This window comes from Hydra vulgaris, chromosome 11 (assembly GCF_038396675.1).
Source record: "Hydra vulgaris chromosome 11, alternate assembly HydraT2T_AEP".
In the NCBI taxonomy this organism is placed as follows: Eukaryota; Metazoa; Cnidaria; class Hydrozoa; order Anthoathecata; family Hydridae; genus Hydra; species Hydra vulgaris.
Genome location: NC_088930.1, coordinates 35,544,953 through 35,564,627, shown reverse-complemented (window position 1 = coordinate 35,564,627; position 19,675 = coordinate 35,544,953). Strand labels below are relative to the sequence as shown.

General features: G+C 30.4%; 2 protein-coding genes across 2 annotated transcripts; both read right to left on the bottom strand.

The window, feature by feature from the left end:
- Positions 1–8,662: 8,662 nt before the first annotated feature.
- LOC136086994 (uncharacterized) lies at positions 8,663–9,327 on the bottom strand. The gene is made up of 2 exons (XM_065809496.1): positions 9,180–9,327; positions 8,663–9,123 (listed from the first exon to the last, which is right to left on the bottom strand). Exons 1-2 carry the CDS (start codon positions 9,325–9,327, stop codon positions 8,663–8,665), a joined length of 609 nt encoding a protein of 202 aa, XP_065665568.1.
- Positions 9,328–9,870: 543 nt separating this feature from the next.
- Positions 9,871–11,246, bottom strand: LOC136086993 (zinc finger MYM-type protein 5-like). The gene is made up of 2 exons (XM_065809495.1): positions 11,105–11,246; positions 9,871–10,967 (listed from the first exon to the last, which is right to left on the bottom strand). The coding sequence occupies exons 1-2, from the start codon at positions 11,244–11,246 to the stop codon at positions 9,871–9,873; spliced, it is 1,239 nt and encodes a 412-aa protein (XP_065665567.1).
- Positions 11,247–19,675: the final 8,429 nt, after the last annotated feature.

The following is a 19,675-nucleotide window of genomic DNA, read 5'->3' as shown; positions in this document are numbered from 1 at the left end:
TGGAATTCCGCAAGATGGAATAACTTTCTGGAGGTATGTAGAATATATGGTTATGCACAGTTATTGCTAATTTTATTTTTTTTAATATTTAAATCGCGCGACGAGTAAACATAAAAAATTGTAAACTTATTTTTATTTTAAACTTAGTTTATCTAAAATTGATTTTATAATGTACTTTTAAAAATTAAACCGCGGTTATCCACCTTCTTTCGACAAGGAATTGATTGTGCATAGTGTTAAATATAACATATTAAAAAACTGGCTGCCATTGAGTGCCATTTTAAAAGTGAGACTAGTTTTATGGAGGAATGCGTGGTGCGACATTAATCTATGTTAATAGATTAATGTTACACTACGCTCGTCTTACTATGTCTTATAATGGTCATGGAAATTAGTAAATTAACATTATTTAATGGCACTAATTACATTTTAATACAATTATTTATTATCTTAAATATATGCTTTACAAGTTACTTTTTGTTCCGTTTTATGATAATCTCAAAATTTTATAAAACAGTCCTCAAGAACTCCCAGCAGTTATAACTGTATTTTTTTTAGAGTCTTCCAAATCTTCAAATATGGAATTATCAATAAAAGATATATTCTTTATGGTGAAAGACAGTTTAAAAAATGAATATAATTTCATCATTGATGTTTTGACAGATGCAATTTTCAAAAAAACGCGTGATACAAGCAGGCGAGGATGAAATGCCTTTATCACGGTAATTTGCAAATTTTCGATCGAGATAGAGAGGATCAGGAACATGGGAAGAGTTTTTTCTGAAATAAAATGAAGAATAGTTGAAGGGCACCGTACAATTTTCAAAATTATCCAATAATGAATGCACAACACCTGAGAAGATTGTAAAGAATGATAATAAAAAAGGAACATGTGGGCGACCTTCGCAATCCTTTGCTTCATCTAGTGATAGATCAAAGCGGTGAAAGACTCAGGAAGTACGTTCTACTTTCTCTACAGAAGAATTGGCATATGCTGCTCAAATGAGTTCAAGGACTTCTGGTCAAGTACATGTTGCTCAAGTTGTTAAAGATTACGTTAACAACCCCAACAAGAGCCTTAAAATATATATCCGCTGTTCGTTCACAAAATGCCTTTAACCCCAGACAAAGCACTTTCTTTAATGATCGAGAAAGGAGAATCAAAGCACTCTTATCAATTATCAAGAAATGTAGCTAGAGCACATAAATAAAAATTATACCTATCATACATTGAAGTAGAAAAAGCAAAAAAACGTTGTTATTCATCAGTTGTGTACACACCTGTTAGTGAGTCGTGCGCACAAATTGAACTACAGGCTTTACTTGATCATACCACATCTAGAATTATACAACTTCAGGCTGATGTCACTGATACTCTAAATCCGGAGATTCTGCAAAAATTAGACCTTCACTGTAAATGGGGATGTGATGAAAGCAGCGGTCAAAGTGTTTATAAACAAAAATTTACTGAGACTGGAAAATCTAATGAAAGCATTTTTTATACTTCTCTTGCACCATTACAATTAATACACAACAATCACGAGACGGGTGAAGCAACTATTGTGTGGAAAAATCCTAGACCATCATCTCCGCGATTCTGCAGACCAATACGATTGCAGTTTGTACATGAAGATGTACAGTCAACATTAAAAAAATTTACCGACAATGAACTGCAGATTGAGGGTCTTGCACCATATGCTAATGAACAAAATGAAAAATCCATTTCAGTAACTTATTGTATGTCCTTAACGATAATAGACGGTAAAGTCTGTAATGCAGTTACTGGTACCATTTGTGCACAACGCTGCTTTCTGTGCAAAGCTTCCTCTAAAGAACTTAATGACATCAACAACATTATAAAAATAGGCATTACTACAGATAATTTAAGATTTGGCATATCTGCATTCCATGCATGGATTCGTTTTTTCGAGTGATATTTGCATGTGTCGTATAAGCTGACGACTAAAAAGTGGCAAGCTTGTCGAGAGGAAGATAAAAAGAATGTGAAAATACGTAAGGAAGAAATACTAAATTCAAATAAAATAAATTCAATTTAGGATAAAACTGGGGCTTATCGTTGATCGACCAAAGCCAGGATATGGAAGCTCTAACGATGGAAATACAGCGCGCCGCTTATTTCAAAATGCTGCTATATCTGCTGAAATAACAGGAGTCGATGAAAATTTAATTCACTGATTTCATGTTATTTTGCAGGTAATTTCGAGCGGGCTTGATATAGATGATGAAAAATTCAAAGACTATTGTGTAAATACTGCTCATTTATTTGTTGCTTTATATCCGTGGTATGACATGCCTACATCTGTACATAAAGTGTTGATCCATGGAGCTAAAATTGTAAAATAAGTCGTTTTACCGATTGGACAACTTTCTGAAGATGACCAAGAGTCACGCAATAAGGACATTAAAAACTTCAGATTACATCATTCAAGAAAATGCTCAAGAGAATTGAATATGAGAGACATTTTTAATAGGCTCTTATTAATATCAGATCCATTTCTCTCGAGCATCAGGAAATTGCCCCAGAGACCGGCAAAATATCTACATCAAGAAGCTATACAATTGTTACAACAACCTGAAGTCACCAGACAAGAGACAAGGAACAATTCCGATTTAGATACAAGTGGTTCAACATCAGATTCCGAATCGAATGATTTGATTATTGATGAATATGTCATACGTGATTTTTGTTACTAGGATTTAACAAACAATTTTTTTACATATATGTGACTTAATCTTTTACCAGTTTATAAAAAATAATAAAATTAAATTTACAAATTTCTGTTTTTTTAATAATAGTATAAATTTGGAAATAATTTTACAATGTTTTTGTAATAATTTAAGTCCTGAATCATAAGCAATGACCTCAAAAACCAAACTAAATTAGATTTCATATTTTCAACGTATGAACAGTTTTGGCCGCCATATTGGAACCGCTATTTTAAATTTTTTAAATCTGACATCAAATCAGCAACCTCGAAAACCCTCATGTAGGTAATTTGGGAATTTTGGCCACAAAATCGGGATTTCGTCCGACTGTGGGTCGTTAAGCGAAAGAGTGCGACTTTCGTAAGCGCTACTTTCGTATGTAGCAAAATAGTTTTATTTCGTAATTCAACTTGCGAAAGGCTACATTTTGTAAGTAGCATTTTCGAAATGAACATCGACGGGTTTTTTTGTTTAGTAAAATTCGGTACGAAAAAAAATAATCCTAAGTCTCAATATCCTTCCAAAAGAATTTTATTTTTTCCGGAATTGTACGAAATCTTCCGTTTAACAACTCTAGTTTGCATCAAAACTAAAATTATAATGTAGCAACTAAGTAAAATCAATGTAAAGAAAAAAAAATTATAAATAATAAAACTGTTATAAAAAATTATGATCGATTTTGTATTGTCTCGTTTTTGTTAACTGAAAAAGCCCAACAGGTCTAATGAACTTTTTACTACAGATTTTCGATAAGTAATCTTTAATCCATATCTACATTTGTCTACTGTAGAATTAAATTAAGTTGTCTCCTCGCAATTTTAAATTTACAATCCATACTTATTTAAAACTAACGCAATCCATACGTATTTAAAACTAACGTAAAAGAATTTATATAGACTGTTAATTAGAACACAAGTATTTTTATACAAAATTAGGCCAATCTTGCTTAGTAATACTTTACTAATAAGTTATTTTTTGTTAGAAACTTGAATAAGTTAAATCGTAATTTCGAAAAAAACTAAAAAAAAACTGCCACAATATATAATAAGGAAACATATAAGCGATAACGAACAAAACCTTAAAACAAAAAACACTCTTCAAGTTCGTCATTAAATACTTTGAAAAAAAGAGATGATGAAATTGATTTGCTTTATTTTAAAAGTTTCGATTTAGTTTAAGTTTTTTTTTAGAAAAACGAGTAAAGCAGTGTGACACTTTTTCATGTGAATTTTTACATTTCACAAACCTTAACGAGTAATAAATGAGATGCCGTTTAATTAATTAACACTAAAGTTTTTCTTAATCCCAGCCATCCTTACGATCTTCATCCAAGTAATCGTACACAAAAAGACCTACCAACGGACGCTGTGAAATATTACTACTTTTTTTTTGACTTATCAATTTTTTCTAAAATTTGGAGTACTACTTGTACTCCTATTTCAGGTTCTCGTATAATGTAAACTATAACCATGGTTATGATATTACTAATCTAAACTATATAATGTCTAACTATATTGTTGAACTGAAATAAGTTGTGAAACATTGCTGATGGTCTTTTATACTAATATACCAAGGTTTTTAATAATACATAATAACAATAATCAAGATTAACACATAGAATTAGTTTTGTTTAAACTCAAAATACGTTATTAATTGGCAGTATAAATTGAACAAAAAGCAGTCAAACTTGACTACTCACAAAAGCAGTTGTTATATTATTATGGTAATCACAATATCACTGCTTCCTTACTATTACGCAATTGCTAATAATGAATGTGGGTAAGATAAATATATATATATAAAATGTGTCAGCAGGTTTAATTTTATCACAACGTAAAAATTCGAATTTTTATTACAAATCAAATTCGAAATTTTATTACAAATCAAAAATTCCAAAAAAAAAAAATGTTGTAATGAATATGGTAAGGTAAGGGGTCGTCCATAAAGTACGTACGCTCATAGGGGGGAGGGGGGAGGTCTTCAAAAAGCGTACGAAAGCGTATGGAAGGGGGGGGGGAGGGTTTAATTTAAAAGTACGTACTTCGATTTTCTAATTTATCACAATTAATTCTTGTTTATACCTATGCCAAATGAGGAGGCCTTGCAAAATATCGGGATGGCGGAGGCCTGTGAATAAAAAGCCTTAAAATGCTTACCCTCCCGACCCCCAAAATAAGAGGGATGTAAATTTTGCATGGTCATAACTTTTTTGTAATTTACAATATTTTTCTACAAAAATTAAAATCTGTCAATAAATTTAAATTTAGTTTTAGATGTTAAAGTTAAAAATTTTGCTACATATTTCCCTCACGTTTGGGCAGGGAAGGGGGGAGGCAAACTGCATCAATTACGGCCCTGAGTAAGACCTGAGGGCCGTAATTGATGCGACGGAGTCACCCCTAAAAAAAACGTGTCAATGGCGTCTCAAAATCTTCCAAATTTGACCGCTAGGTTTTGCTAAAATAAAAAGCTTCTTTAATTAGCAAAAGGGGACAAAATTTGCTGTTGCCCTCTCCCACTGGGTTTTACCCTTTGTTTTCAATATTACTGATCTCACCTAAGACTCGTTTTTTACTTACTAAAGAGGGGTGCCTGAAAAAAACATCCACCCTAAGTATAGTTTATTTACATTTGATTCGTTATTAAAGCAAAAAAAAGTTTTACTTGGATTTCACCAGGAATCGAATCTGGATCTCCGATGACTATTGCCGCCGCATTTACCTCTCGCCTTAATACGCACTTATCATTACAAAATTTTAAATTTACATAAATTATTATTTGCATATATACTCAAAGACGTTTTCAAAATGCGCAAACAAAGAGCTTTGGGGTCGTATAAAGTATCTAAGGTACCCTCCGTCTTTTTTTTTTTTAATTAAACTTTTTTATTAGGAAAAAAAAAATAAAAGAGGGATGGAGGGGGGGATATTTGAGGGGGGGTATTTGAGAAACGTACGTACTTTTAAGGGGGGGTGGGGACATAAAAGTACGCATGGCAACAGGGGGGAGGGGGGGGGTGTCAAATTTCAAAATTTTTGGCGTACGTACTTTATGGACGACCCCTAATTCGATACTAATCTAGCTATTTAATCTTTATTGAAAAGTTTTTATATGCATAAATTAAAGTTCATTAGTTAAAATTTTCTTTAGTTAAAATGCGATTTTTGTGACCTCCGTAGAAAGATATTATTGCGCCCTTTTCACTTCCGCATTACAACAAAAACAAATTATGAATTATGTAACTCATTAATTTTGTAGGTCAGACAAATATTTCTATACACATTTGGGTAGCGCCGGAATTGAAGCCGGTTAGTAGTAGGCAAACTTTAGTTAGTTAAGCCGCACCGCCTATTAGTTGCCGGCGGAGCCGCGCCGCCTATCAGCACTAACCATAAAATTGTAAATAAAACTTATTAGTAAATTATGTTTTATATATTTAAAATATTTTAAGATCCTTTTTGTATGAATTGAATTTTTTATAGTTCATACTGTTTAATGTTTCTTTTATATACTATAAAAAGTTTTTAAAAAACGTAATACAAAATAATAAGAACTTTAAAAAATTCAATACATTTGAAAAGGTTTTTATACCATATAAATACTATAATATAGAATTTACATGTTATAGAAACGTTTCCTATATTATATAGGCTATATGTTATAGGGAACTAATTTTCAGAAGTACCTACCTATAATAAATATCTATATCTATTTATAACAGCATTCTTAACCTAAATTAAAGATAATTTTGAGGAGGCTAAATAAGTGCGAATTTCATAACTGCGAATCTGCATAAGTGCAAAGCAGTTGCAAAGACTGGCATAAGTGCGAACTGGCACAAGCGCTAACTGGCATAAGTGCGCCGAAAGAATTTGCAAACATTGGCATAAGTGCGAACTGGCATAAGTGCGAACTGGCAAATGTGCGAATCAATTGCAAAAACTGGCATAAGTGCGAACTGGCACAAGCGCGAACTGGCATAAGTGCGCCAAAAGAATTTGCAAACATTGGCATAAGTGCGAACTGGCATAAGTGCGAACTGGTATATGTGCGAATCAATTGCAAAAACTGGCGTAAGTGCGAATTGGCACAAGCGCGAACTGGCATAAGTGCGCGCTTGTGATAAGACAATTGATATTGCATCAAAAAAATTGCTGGTCTGATTGCTTCTATACAAAACCTTCGAGACAGGGGCATTCATAACAGCATGAAAAAAGCTGAAATAATATCAAAAGATCTTGAAATTGAAGCTAGCTTTCCAATCAAAAGAAAAAGAAAAGCAAAAAGGATGTTTGATGATGAAACAAGGGAAGGAAGTTCACACATACTTCCAGAAAAAGATTTTGAAATTAATTGTAATATAGTCTTTGACAGTATAATTACACAACTACTCTGGCTGAGATTTCATTAGATTTTGAGTTTCTAAATGGTAACTCGCTTGCAAGTATGTCAGTTAAAGATCTGAAGAAATGTGAAGATAAACTTTGTCAAAAATATGTTCTTGATCTTAATGTTAATGAATTTCTATCTGAAATTGAAAGCTTTAAGTTTCAAGCCAGTGTCCTGATTCCAGATTTAAATCCATTGAAAATCTTGCAGTTTATGCACACCTATTCTTTGACTGAGGCATACCCTTACATTGAAATTACTCTTAGAATCTTTCTCACACTACCCGTCACTGTGGCATCATGTGAATGTAGCTTTAGCAAACTTAAGCTTTTGAAAAATTATCTAAGATCCTCCATGGGTCAAGAACGTTTGACTAATCTTGCCATTTTGTCAATTAAAAATCCCCTGGTAAAATCTCTGTGTTACAATGAAATTATTGATAACTTTGCATCATTGAAAGCTAGAAAAATAAATTTTGCTTGAATGTGTCTAATTTTAATATTTATTAAAAAAATTAATGCTTGGTAATTTTTTCAATGACTTTCAACCACAAAGCACAATTTAAAGTTGATTTTAAATGTGCTTTAAGTAGGTTTATCAAAATTTGAATCATATTAAACATTAAAAAAATTATTGAATTTGAGGCGGCATTTTTTCTCCTTGCCCGAAAGGATTTTTAATCTCGCTACGGCCCTGTACATAGCGCCATAGTTATTTTTCACGAGAAAAAAACTATACACGTATATAATTTCATGTTAGAGATATTAATATATTTGTATTTGTTTTACTGGAACTAAAGTGCTATATGTATTCAAAGAAGTTCATTCACAAAAAATTATGGGGCGACTAAATAAGTGCGAATTTCATAACTGCGAATCTGCATAAGTGCGACTGGCATAAGTACGAACTGGCATAAGTGCGAACTGGCACAAGCGCGAACTGGCATAAGTGCGAATTGGCATAAGTGCGAACTTGCCAATTCGCCACTTATGCCAATGTTCGCAAATTCTTTCGGCGCACTTATGCTAATTCGCGCTTGTGCCAGTTCGCACTTATGCCTGTTTTTGCAATTGGTTTGCACTTATGCCAGTTCGCGCTTGTGCCAGTTCGCACTTATGCCAGTTCGTACTTATGCCAGTCGCACTTATGCAGATTCGCAGTTATGAAATTCGCACTTATTTAGTCGCCCCATAATTTTTTGTGAATGAACTTCTTTGAATACATATAGCACTTTAGTTCCAGTAAAACAAATACAAATATATTAATATCTCTAACATGAAATTATATACGTGTATAGTTTTTTTCTCGTGAAAAATAACTATGGCGCTATGTACAGGGCCGTAGCGAGATTAAAAATCCTTTCGGGCAAGGAGAAAAAATGCCGCCTCAAATTCAATAATTTTTTTAATGTTTAATATGATTCAAATTTTGATAAACCTACTTAAAGCACATTTAAAATCAACTTTAAATTGTGCTTTGTGGTTGAAAGTCATTGAAAAAATTACCAAGCATTAATTTTTTTAATAAATATTAAAATTAGACACATTCAAGCAAAATTTATTTTTCTAGCTTTCAATGATGCAAAGTTATCAATAATTTCATTGTAACACAGAGATTTTACCAGGGGATTTTTAATTGACAAAATGGCAAGATTAGTCAAACGTTCTTGACCCATGGAGGATCTTAGATAATTTTTCAAAAGCTTAAGTTTGCTAAAGCTACATTCACATGATGCCACAGTGACGGGTAGTGTGAGAAAGATTCTAAGAGTAATTTCAATGTAAGGGTATGCCTCAGTCAAAGAATAGGTGTGCATAAACTGCAAGATTTTCAATGGATTTAAATCTGGAATCAGGACACTGGCTTGAAACTTAAAGCTTTCAATTTCAGATAGAAATTCATTAACATTAAGATCAAGAACATATTTTTGACAAAGTTTATCTTCACATTTCTTCAGATCTTTAACTGACATACTTGCAAGCGAGTTACCATTTAGAAACTCAAAATCTAATGAAATCTCAGCCAGAGTAGTTGTGTAATTATACTGTCAAAGACTATATTACAATTAATTTCAAAATCTTTTTCTGGAAGTATGTGTGAACTTTCTTCCCTTGTTTCATCATCAAACATCCTTTTTGCTTTTCTTTTTCTTTTGATTGGAAAGCTAGCTTCAATTTCAAGATCTTTTGATATTATTTCAGCTTTTTTCATGCTGTTATGAATGCCCCTGTCTCGAAGGTTTTGTATAGAAGCAATCAGACCAGCAATTTTTTTGATGCAATATCAATTGTCTTATTTTTTGATTGTAAGCTGCGATTCTCTCTGTCAATTAATGTATGTATCATGTTCCAAAGGTCAAGTCAGCAAAGAAACTCAAAATCAACTTGAATCAAAAACTCTCTAGCTACAGACCTTGTTTCAGCATTTAGCAGAGAATCATTACTAATTTCTTGTAAAACATTGCAAACATTTGTGGTTTGATTATTTAGTGAATGGATAGCCTCCTTTTTGGCAGACCAGCGTGTTTGACTTTGACTTTTTAGGGTGACTTCAAGTGTTTTCATCAGTTTGTCCCATCTGGTAGTAAAACTTGATAAGGAATTGAATATTTTTTGAACCTTTCCAAAAAATGTAATCATAAATGGGAAAACTTCTGCTGAATGGACTCCTACAAGATTTAGAGTGTGAGCTGCGCAAGACACATACCGTGCTAAATCATTTTTTGCAGTTATTTGGGCTTGAACGCCAGAATATTTATTCAGACATGTTGGCTCCATTGTCATAACCCTGACCTCGGCAATCTTCGATGTTTAATTCATCTTTATTTAAGCTAAATAGTATTTCTGAAGCCAGACCAACTCCGGTTTTTTGATGAGACTCAATGAAATCCAGAAAACTCTCTTCAATAAAACATTCTCCATCAGTGACACAAACATATAGGATTATTTCTGACATTTGTTTTTCGTAAGAGAGATCAGGAGTGCAATGAAATAAAATTGAATATTTGGCTTTTTTAATTCTCGTGACTATCTCGCTTTTCACCTTTCTGCCAAGAAGTTCAATTAGTTCATTCTGAATTTGTGGGGAAAAGTAACTAAAACATTTCTGCCTAAGTTTAACATTTGTTATGTGTTCTACTAAAGGATGATGATAGCGTGCTATTAGTTCAATTGTGTTGAGAAAGATTCCACTGTTTGGCTCACCAATAATATTGGAACTGCCTCGAAAAGCCAAATTGTTCTTAGCGCAGAACATAATTGAATCTAAAACAACTTTTAGAATATTTCGCCACTTTTCTTTTTCAGTTTGGATGGCATTTTGATTGTCCTTGTCTAAAGATCTTCCCTCTCTCAGATTTTTTTCCATTTCTTTCCATGAAGTGAAACATTTTCTATGTTCACAGCTATTCTCGTGTTCAGGGATTCGAGGGTTTAGTTGTTTCCATTCTGAAAAACCTTTTGATGTATCTGCAAACTTGCTTGTCTTTGTGTTTGGATACATGGAAAGCAAAAGAAAGGATACATGGAAAGCAAAACAAAGAATTTTTGATGCACTGTATAACAACCATTGACGATTAACTTTTTCCCCATTAGGAAGATTTTTTTCAAACCAACTAGAACTGAAATGTCTGTTTTCTGATGATGTTGATGTGGTAGGATAGACTTCTCTCTTGTCTTGTTTAGCACCATGTTCAACCAAAGAACATCTTAGACTGTCATTAGTTTTGGGCCAAGTTGGTTGATCATTATACTTGAATTCTAACAGATTTGTTGTAACTGCATTTTGGTTGACTTCATTGTTTTGCAGTAACTGTTCATCATCACATCGAAAAAAAACTGGACTTTTTTGCGCTGTAAAAATAAAAATAAACTATATCAAAATTTTTTCCATTGTAATATTGCAAATGACATGGCTTAGTTTGCTAAGTTTTTTAATTAAATTTATTTGTGATTTTGACTTGTCAATCCATTAATAAAAATATTTTTACCAGGTTGTTCTGTTTGATCTTCGCTTTTTTTAATCCATTTTGCAAACACCTTTTGTAATTTTTTGTCACTTTCAAGTCGTTGCTTTTTTAACTTTTTGAAAGCTGAACCAGATAACTTTATTCTTTTTTTTGATGGTGACATAATAGATTTTAAAACTTTTATTTCAAAATATTTTACTTTTCTTGACAAAGAAAGAATAAAAGTTTCTGTGTGCGACTAGGTGTAATCAATAAATACAAATGGAATTATTTTGCCTCGATTTCTTTTTTAAAAGTTCTCAAGTCAAAAAACTGCGAGTTAAAATTATTTTCATTAAAAAGTTGCAAATCTGGGTCGTAAAAGTTATTAAGAGCCGTTTTTTCTAAGAATCAGGCAAATTCCTGAAAAAAATATCTCTTCGTACTTAATCATTTTTAACAATTTGTACCTTTATTTTTAACTTAATATCTAAAGATCACACGAATTTTTTTTATTATTATGTTAGGACCTTTTTGTATTGACAGTTGGATATGTTTACATTTTTACAAAACTAAGCGCCTCTGCCGTAATGGTTCATTTTGTAAGTATACTAAAACATTTTTTTCCAATTTCAAGCCTTAATATATTAATAGGCCTTAGGTATCACATAACTTTCTTTGCATTTTTAGACTCAATACCTTTGATAATTTCAAATCCTAAAAGAAAAATTGTGTGCAACACTTCGCCGCTAGAATTAACTCCGATTAAAAGTTGACAAAAGTGATTGGTTTTGTACTTTTGAACTATGATAATTAGCCAACCGCACAGTGTCACGCAACTTTTTTATATTTTTTGGAGAGAGCTTTTGGGTTACGTCTGATATTAACTACAAAAGCTATGTGCAACTTTTTGCCTTGCCAAAAAAATGGGTTCAAAGGTGGCAAAAACTAAATTTCTAAAAGTGTTTAAAAAAATCTCAAAAATTTAAGCCCAGATTCCAAGTGAACGAAACATTTTTGAAATTTTTTTTTTTCCCCAACAGGTTTTTTCTATATTCTGATCAATATATAAAAAATTCAAGCAATTTGGAGGAGGTCACTTGCATTGACTGCCTGATTCTTACAAAAAATGACTCTTAAGTAAAACATTATTTGTAGTTTTGAAAACATTAAAGTGTTACGTTCCAAAATCTATTGTTTGTTTAGCCATTTGTAGAGTAATTAATTCTTACGTTTAAAAAAAAAATTAAGTTTTTTTTTAAATTCGTGACAATTAATTTAGTTATATTTAGTCGTTACGTATTTACCTCGATTGCGCAGTTTTTTCACTTCTTCCCATAGTTTAGTTTAAAACACACACAAATAAGGTGAATAAATAAATGAAAAAACTTTACAATTAAAGAATTATATTTAACTTTACTTTATTCCCGTCATTCTTTGTAAAGTTTTAATTTTTTTTCTCCCAGTTTAGACGTTTCTTCACCATAATGGATGTTGACTTTGGTTTACGTGCTGGCCGACGTAAAGTTAAAACAGATTCTTTAAGACATCTCTGGACTGTATGCTGGGAAATATCGATTTCCTGTTTATTGACAATCTTATTCAATAAGTTGACTAGGTGTTTTCTTTGTTATAGAAAAATATCCTTAATTTTTGGTCAGTCCAGATTCAACACCAAGCCTGACAGAAAAGTTAAACTTGTGTAATAACCTAATAACCTGCCACAAGCGCCGCTAGCAGGTTGTAAAGATGTCAAAATCAAGTTTTTGCTTCACTCTCTTCACCATGCTTTGAGAAATATTAAGAGTCACAAAATAATCTTCATAACGAGGGATTCTAATAATTTTGTTTGTAGAAAGAAACACTTCACGCAACCGTTTCTATGCAACGTCTTGCTCAAACTGACAATATTCGAAACTGACAATATGGTAATAATAACTATAAAAGAAATGAGCAATGTAGCCATTTATAAAATAGCATCTTTGGCAACGTTGCCAAAGTAAAATATAATGAAAAGGTTTTTAGTGGTGTTTTGTCTGTATTTTTCACAAAGTCTGATAATATGCATATTATTGCTCATTTCTTTTATATATTTTAATGGCTTGCCATATATGGCAAGCCACTGTATCTAATCTAAAATTCAGTTTAACAATCTAAAATTTATTTAGCCTAAAATTTAAAGTTAAAATTTTTCTGTTCTTTATTTTTTTTTATTTTTTTTTTTTTGAACTTTATATTTTCCCGTTGAAGAAATGTTACAACCTACATAAATTTACAAATAAAATTAATGGCCGAAGCAAAAGGAAGACATTTTTGTCTTATCGCCTAGCACCATTAACTTAAATTAATTAAATTGTTTTTACTTGATGTTGTTTTTTAGTTGATTTTATTTTATTGATCTATTTTAAAAGAAACAAGATAAATCAATATCTGTGTGTAATTACATTGTGTTTATTGCAGATACAATTATATAAAAAATCAAAATTACTAGTGAAGGTGCAGTCAAATATAAAGAATAAAAAGATAAAGAAGGTAGATACTTAAAGAAGACAGGCAGTTGTTGTCGCAGAGCACTGGTGTTGAAAAAATTAGAAAAAAACTTATAAATTTTTGTCTTTTTACTGTTATGTTGTTTACGGTTTACATTTATCAAACTATTAAGTCTTCCTAACCGCTGACAACAACAAAAAATATCTATATATTTCTAAATAATTATCACGTCAATAATGTTTAAAAATAAAATACAAACAATAATGTCAATAAAAAAAGTTGTTCTGTATCGGGGACTTAAACATAGATTGTTTAAAATGCAAAGAGTGTCCGATCACTAAATTATTTTTTGATAACATGTTTCAACATTGTATTTTACCAATTATTAATAAACCCACACGGGTAACCTCGAATACTATTTCTGCTATAGATAACATACTAACAAACTCATTTCTAGATACCTCCTTAAAAGCAGGAATAATAAAAATTGATATAACAGATCATTTTCCAGTTTACTTTACAATAAAACATGATACAAAAATAAATAATAACTCGAAAAAAAAAATTTATAAAAGAAAAATAAATAAAAATTCTATTAAATGTTTTAAAGACGCACTATCGGCAGTAAATTGGGTTAAAGTGTATCAAGAATGTAACCTTGGGAACACAAACTCTGCATATAATACTTTCACAGATATTTTTCTAAAACACTATAATAATCATTTTCCAATCAAAGAAAAAGAAATAAAAGTAAAACATTTGAGCTGTCCATGGATCACCAGCGGAATCAAAAAATCTTCAAAAACTAAACAAAGACTATATGTTAAATATTTGAAAAACAGAAATGAAGAAAACCTATCTACTTATAAACAATATAAAAATCTTTTCGAAAAAATCAGAAAACATTCTAAAAAAGTTTATTATTCTAAATTACTTCAAAAAACTAATGGAGATACCAAAAAAACATGGAACATCATGAAAGAAATAATCGGAAAAAAGTATATAAAAACAAACAGCTTACCAGATAGAATTATTATAAATGAAATAGAACACAACGATCAGAACTCTATTGCCGAACAATTCAGCAATTTCTTTGCAAATATTGGCCCTAACATGGCGTCTAAAATTCAAACCGCAAATAACTCCTTTGAAAATTATTTTACTGATCTAAATAGCGAACTAACTTTCAACGGATTAAGCTATGAAGAACTCGAAAATGCAAAAAACTCTTTAAAAATCAACAAAGCACCAGGAATTGATGAAATTTGTAGCAATATTGTAATAAGTATCTTTCCGATAATAAAGAAACCCCTCTTCGAAATATTTAAATCTTCAATTACAACAGGAACCGTTCCAGAGAAATTGAAAATTGCTAAAATTGTACCAATATATAAAACTGGAGAACCATACTTACTAAACAATTATAGACCAATCTCAATTCTTCCTGTATTCTCAAAACTCCTCGAACGAATAATTTATAATAAATTATACCAATATATAACAAACAACAATATCTTAAATACAAAACAATTCGGCTTTCAAAAAGCAACATGCAACCGAACATGCAATTGTAGATCTTGTAAATAGCATCAACTACTCATTTGTTAATAAAGAATTTGTTTTAGGAATCTTTATAGATTTATCGAAAGCATTCGATACTGTTGATCATGCTATCCTGCTAAAAAAATTGGAAAAATATGGCGTAAAAAATGTTGCATTACTCTGGTTTAAAATTTTTTTGCTAAACAGACAGCAATGTGTTAATACTGATGAAAATATCTGTTCAAAATTGCTTAAGATTAAATGTGGCGTTCCCCAAGGTTCCATTCTAGCTCCCTTATTGTTCTTAATATACATTAACGATCTTCCAAAAGTCTTAAACAAACTTGATGTAATAATGTTTGCAGATGATACTAATTTATTTTATTCATCTCAGTCTATTGAAGAACTCTTTGAAACAACGAATATCGAACTTGAAAAACTTATTATCTGGCTAAAATCTAATAAATTATCTTTAAACACAGAAAAAACCAATTACATTTTATTCCATCCCAACCAAAAAAGAAAAAAAATACCTAATATATTACCATTGCTAAAAATAGAAAACAAAAATATTGAAAGAACCTCAATAACAAAATTTCTAGGTTTACTAATTGACGAAAATATTTCATGGAAAGCACACATTGACTATTTAAATACAAAAATAACCAAAAACATTGGCGTGCTATACAAAGCTAGACCAATGTTATCCCAAGAAAATCTAAAACATCTTTATTTCTCATTTATACAGACCTATTATACATATGGTAATATAGCATGGGCAAGTACCAATAAATCCAATTTGAAATCACTTTATCGACGTCAAAAACATGCCGTTAGAATTGTCTATAAAAAAGACAAATTCACTCATGCTGAACCTTTGTTAAAACTCCTTAATGCACTAAACGTCTATAGAATAAACATTTATCAAAACTTATTGTTTATGCTGAAATATAAACTCGGGCTTGTCCCATCACATTTCTCAAATGATTTCTTTAAAAGCAATAGAAATAGATATGACACTCGAGAAGTAGGAAACTTTAACATACCGTTTAGAAAAACAAAACTATCGCGTTTCACAATTTCATATCGCGGTCCCTATCTCTATAATAAACTGATATCCAGAAATGCCATAATTACAAAATTAGATAACCAAAATTGTTTGAAAATCTTACTAAAAAAATTCGTTTTGAATATAAACAATTATATGAACTTACACTAAACTAATACTGAAACTAGAGCCAAAATTAACGTTGAAGAGAAAATCCCAAAAAACTTCAATAACAAATAATATAAAAAATATATAAATCAAAAATAATTTTATTTATGCCTAATCATATATTTATGTGTGAATAATCTAGCATTTATCAATTATTTTTTATCTTACATTTTATTATATGTGAATCCAATATAAAATGAACTACCATTATATTTTGTGAAACTAGAAACATTTAAAAACAAAAATACAAAAAATATTACTAGTACAAGCGGTTTCTTGATGACAAGACCATCTGGTCTTCTGCAAGTTTCCCGCGTTCTTTTAATAATAATGATACCCTGCAGTTATATTCTTTGTATTCTAAAAAGTTGTGAGATTTTATTTTTTCTCCTACCATCATATATTTTATAAAAATTGTAAATTTGTATCAGTTATATAGATAGAATCACAATATTGTAAAGATAAAACAAAAAAAAAAAAAAAAAAAAAAAAAAAAAAAAAATAATTTTGAAAATAATCATCACGTCTTGCGCCCACTGAATCTGATTCGTCGGATATAATCTTTGAAAACTTATTTGTTCTGATCTTATTTGTCAAATATGATTGTTTAATGAAATCTTATTTTACTGAACATAATAAAAATTTGTTTGTATCAGGTTATTTCCAAATACACATCCAGATTGCCCTTTAGATTGCGCAGGAGAAACTAAGTAGCCATACGATAGTGTCGCCGTGTGTGAAGCCAAAATAATAAACACAGGCTTCCATTATACAGTATAGACTTATTTCCCACTCATTCAAAAATTAGCATTTTATATTGCTGAACATAATAGAAAAAATGTTCCATAATCACGAGAAGAAAGACTTTCTGCTAAAGAAGATTGGTTGAATGGTTTTACGAACAGATTAAAAACACTTTCTTTACGTAGATTAAATGCAACCAGTTTGTCATGCGCTCGAGTTTTAATAAAATTAAGGAGGTATAGTTAATTAAAATCGTAGTACAGTCTTATTATTACAATTATTCCAGTGGCAGGGTAAAATGGCGCCTTTGCGTTTAAAAAGAAAAATTTGAAATTAGGTTTGCAACCTTTAAAAGCTGTTATCGAAGTGGTTACTCTCCTAAAAGTTGACTAAATAAGTTTTTAACAACTGTTTGAAACACCAGGAAGTAATTATAACAAAAAACATAATCTACGTAAATTGTTAAACAATCTCTTCTACTTGTTTGAAGCTTTGAATTTTACTTCACCGTTTAGCTTTAGGTTTTTTCTTTAAGAAAGTTTTTTTGGCAAGGAATTTATTATATTTCTCCACGATTTTATTTTGTGTTGTAGTATTTTTGCTGGATTTAAAATACAAATTGCTATATTTCAAACAGTGATTATAAAATACGTTTTTGTAAATCCGGCAAAATACTATCAATTCTTATCTTGACATTTATTAATTCAAATTTTTATCTAGAAACTTATTATTAGTTGTTCAAAAAGCACAATATAAAAAAATATAAATAAATTAATTCTTAATATTGTTTGCGAAATTTTCTAAACTTCTATTTTTTATTTGTAACGCTTTGATTGCGCATGACGTTTTGAAACAATTTTGTTTCAAAACTTTATAAGCAATCAAAGCAATCAAAATTTAGTTTACATTACCCCCCTATTTTAAACAAAACGAATGTATTGTAATATATTCGTTTTGTTTAAAACAAAAAAATTTTAAACAAAACAAATAATTTGTAATATGTTCGTTTTGTTTAAAATAGGGGTAACGTAAACAGATTTTACAATAAGTTTACTGCAGTTGACAACTATACCTTTAAATTAAAATTGTTGCAAACATTTATATAAGTATAGTTGTTATATGTAAATAATTTTATTCTCTGATGAAAAGTATAAACAAAGTGAATATTATAAATTAAACTGTATGACTTTTTTTAAAAAAGAAAATATTTGCGGATGCCAAAACGTTTTTTCTTACGTTTGTAGTAATTATGCGCGCCATGATGTGCGTAAGTGCGTAACAATACTTGTATCACACGTTTGTATTGTCGACACTAGTATTGTCCAATGTAGGAATGGTTATTAAAGTTTTTTAATTACAAGTTTATTTACATTAAAATATTAAATTATTGGATATCCATGAATTTAAGATTTATGTGAGCTTTAAATTTTCTCACAAGTTTAAAATTTCAAATAGACTATTTTATATTACAGTAGCATTATATCTCAGAAAACACAAGACTTGTTTAAGTCGAGTAAAAAACGTATTATGGGTAAGAGGGTAAAAAATAGCTATATTTGGCAGTAGTTTGAAAAATATAAAAATGCTTGCCTTGAGTTCATTAAAACTATATTATTTGGTATGCGCTTCTCAAAAATATAAAAAACTTCACAGTTCCTATCAAATTTACCGATTTTTCGAACAACGGTAAGGTTACGCCATCAAAGCAACTCCCTTAGAAATGCATTATTTCTAATATAACTTTAACCGAAATGGAGTTAAGCTCAAAGCTATGAGAAAAGAGTTTATTAAAAAAGAAAAATATGGAAAGGGAGAAGCGTGTGGTTTCGGTCAATATTTAAACTTTTGATGTTATAGAGGAAAGTCGGGTAGCTCCGGACACTTAAGGAAAAATAGATGGTAATTGTACACATGAACTGACAAAAAACAAAGTGTCAAAAGAATTTTTTAAAAGTATAAATATTTATCTATCGAATTAAAAACAAAAATTATTGATTACCTTAATAATCTATAAAACATGAAAAAAATGTTACAAAAAAGGCATGTTTCAAAATTGGAGGGTAGCCCCGGACACATAGCTTAACCATGATTTACCTCTTTTTTACCAGTGTGACACATTTAGAAAAAAAATCGCCTTAAAAAAGTGCCACATCATTTAGAAATAAAGACAAGAGCTTTTTACTAATGAAAATAAACACTTTAAAAACGTTTTTTTCAAATGTAAGGTCTTTTTGTCTGATTTAAATGAATTAGTATTATAGGTTTGTGTATTATATTAAATTTAAAAGTATTTATATTAAAAAGTTGCTCATTTAATATGTAAACGGATTGAGAAACAGATTATTCTCTTTTACTGATTGATAGACATTTTACAAACGTCTTATTTTTACTCGAATAATATTTTTATAGTATTTAAAATTACATAACTTCTTTAGTTTAAGCTGTACATCAAGTGTCCGGAGTTACCGCCGTCCGGGGCTACCCGACTTTTCCCTATAATTACTCTGTAATACTGATTTTTTTTTACTGGTTTTAGCTTTTAAAAGACTAACCTTTTCTAGCTAAAATTTAATTTTCCAAAAAAATAAGTTTTTGATTAAGGATAGATAATGGGCTAAATT

What these genes read in the sequence shown, in the direction of transcription:
- LOC136086994 (XM_065809496.1), bottom strand. Translation starts at nt 9,327, where the DNA reads ATGAAAAAAGCTGAAATAATATCAAAAGATCTTGAAATTGAAGCTAGC. An exon ending in AAAAGATTTTGAAATTAATT is followed by an intron (nt 9,124 to 9,179) that starts GTAATATAGTCT and finishes AGATTTCATTAG; the next exon opens with ATTTTGAGTTTCTAAATGGT.
- LOC136086993 (XM_065809495.1), bottom strand. Translation starts at nt 11,246, where the DNA reads ATGTCACCATCAAAAAAAAGAATAAAGTTATCTGGTTCAGCTTTCAAA. An exon ending in AGATCAAACAGAACAACCTG is followed by an intron (nt 10,968 to 11,104) that starts GTAAAAATATTT and finishes TTATTTTTACAG; the next exon opens with CGCAAAAAAGTCCAGTTTTT.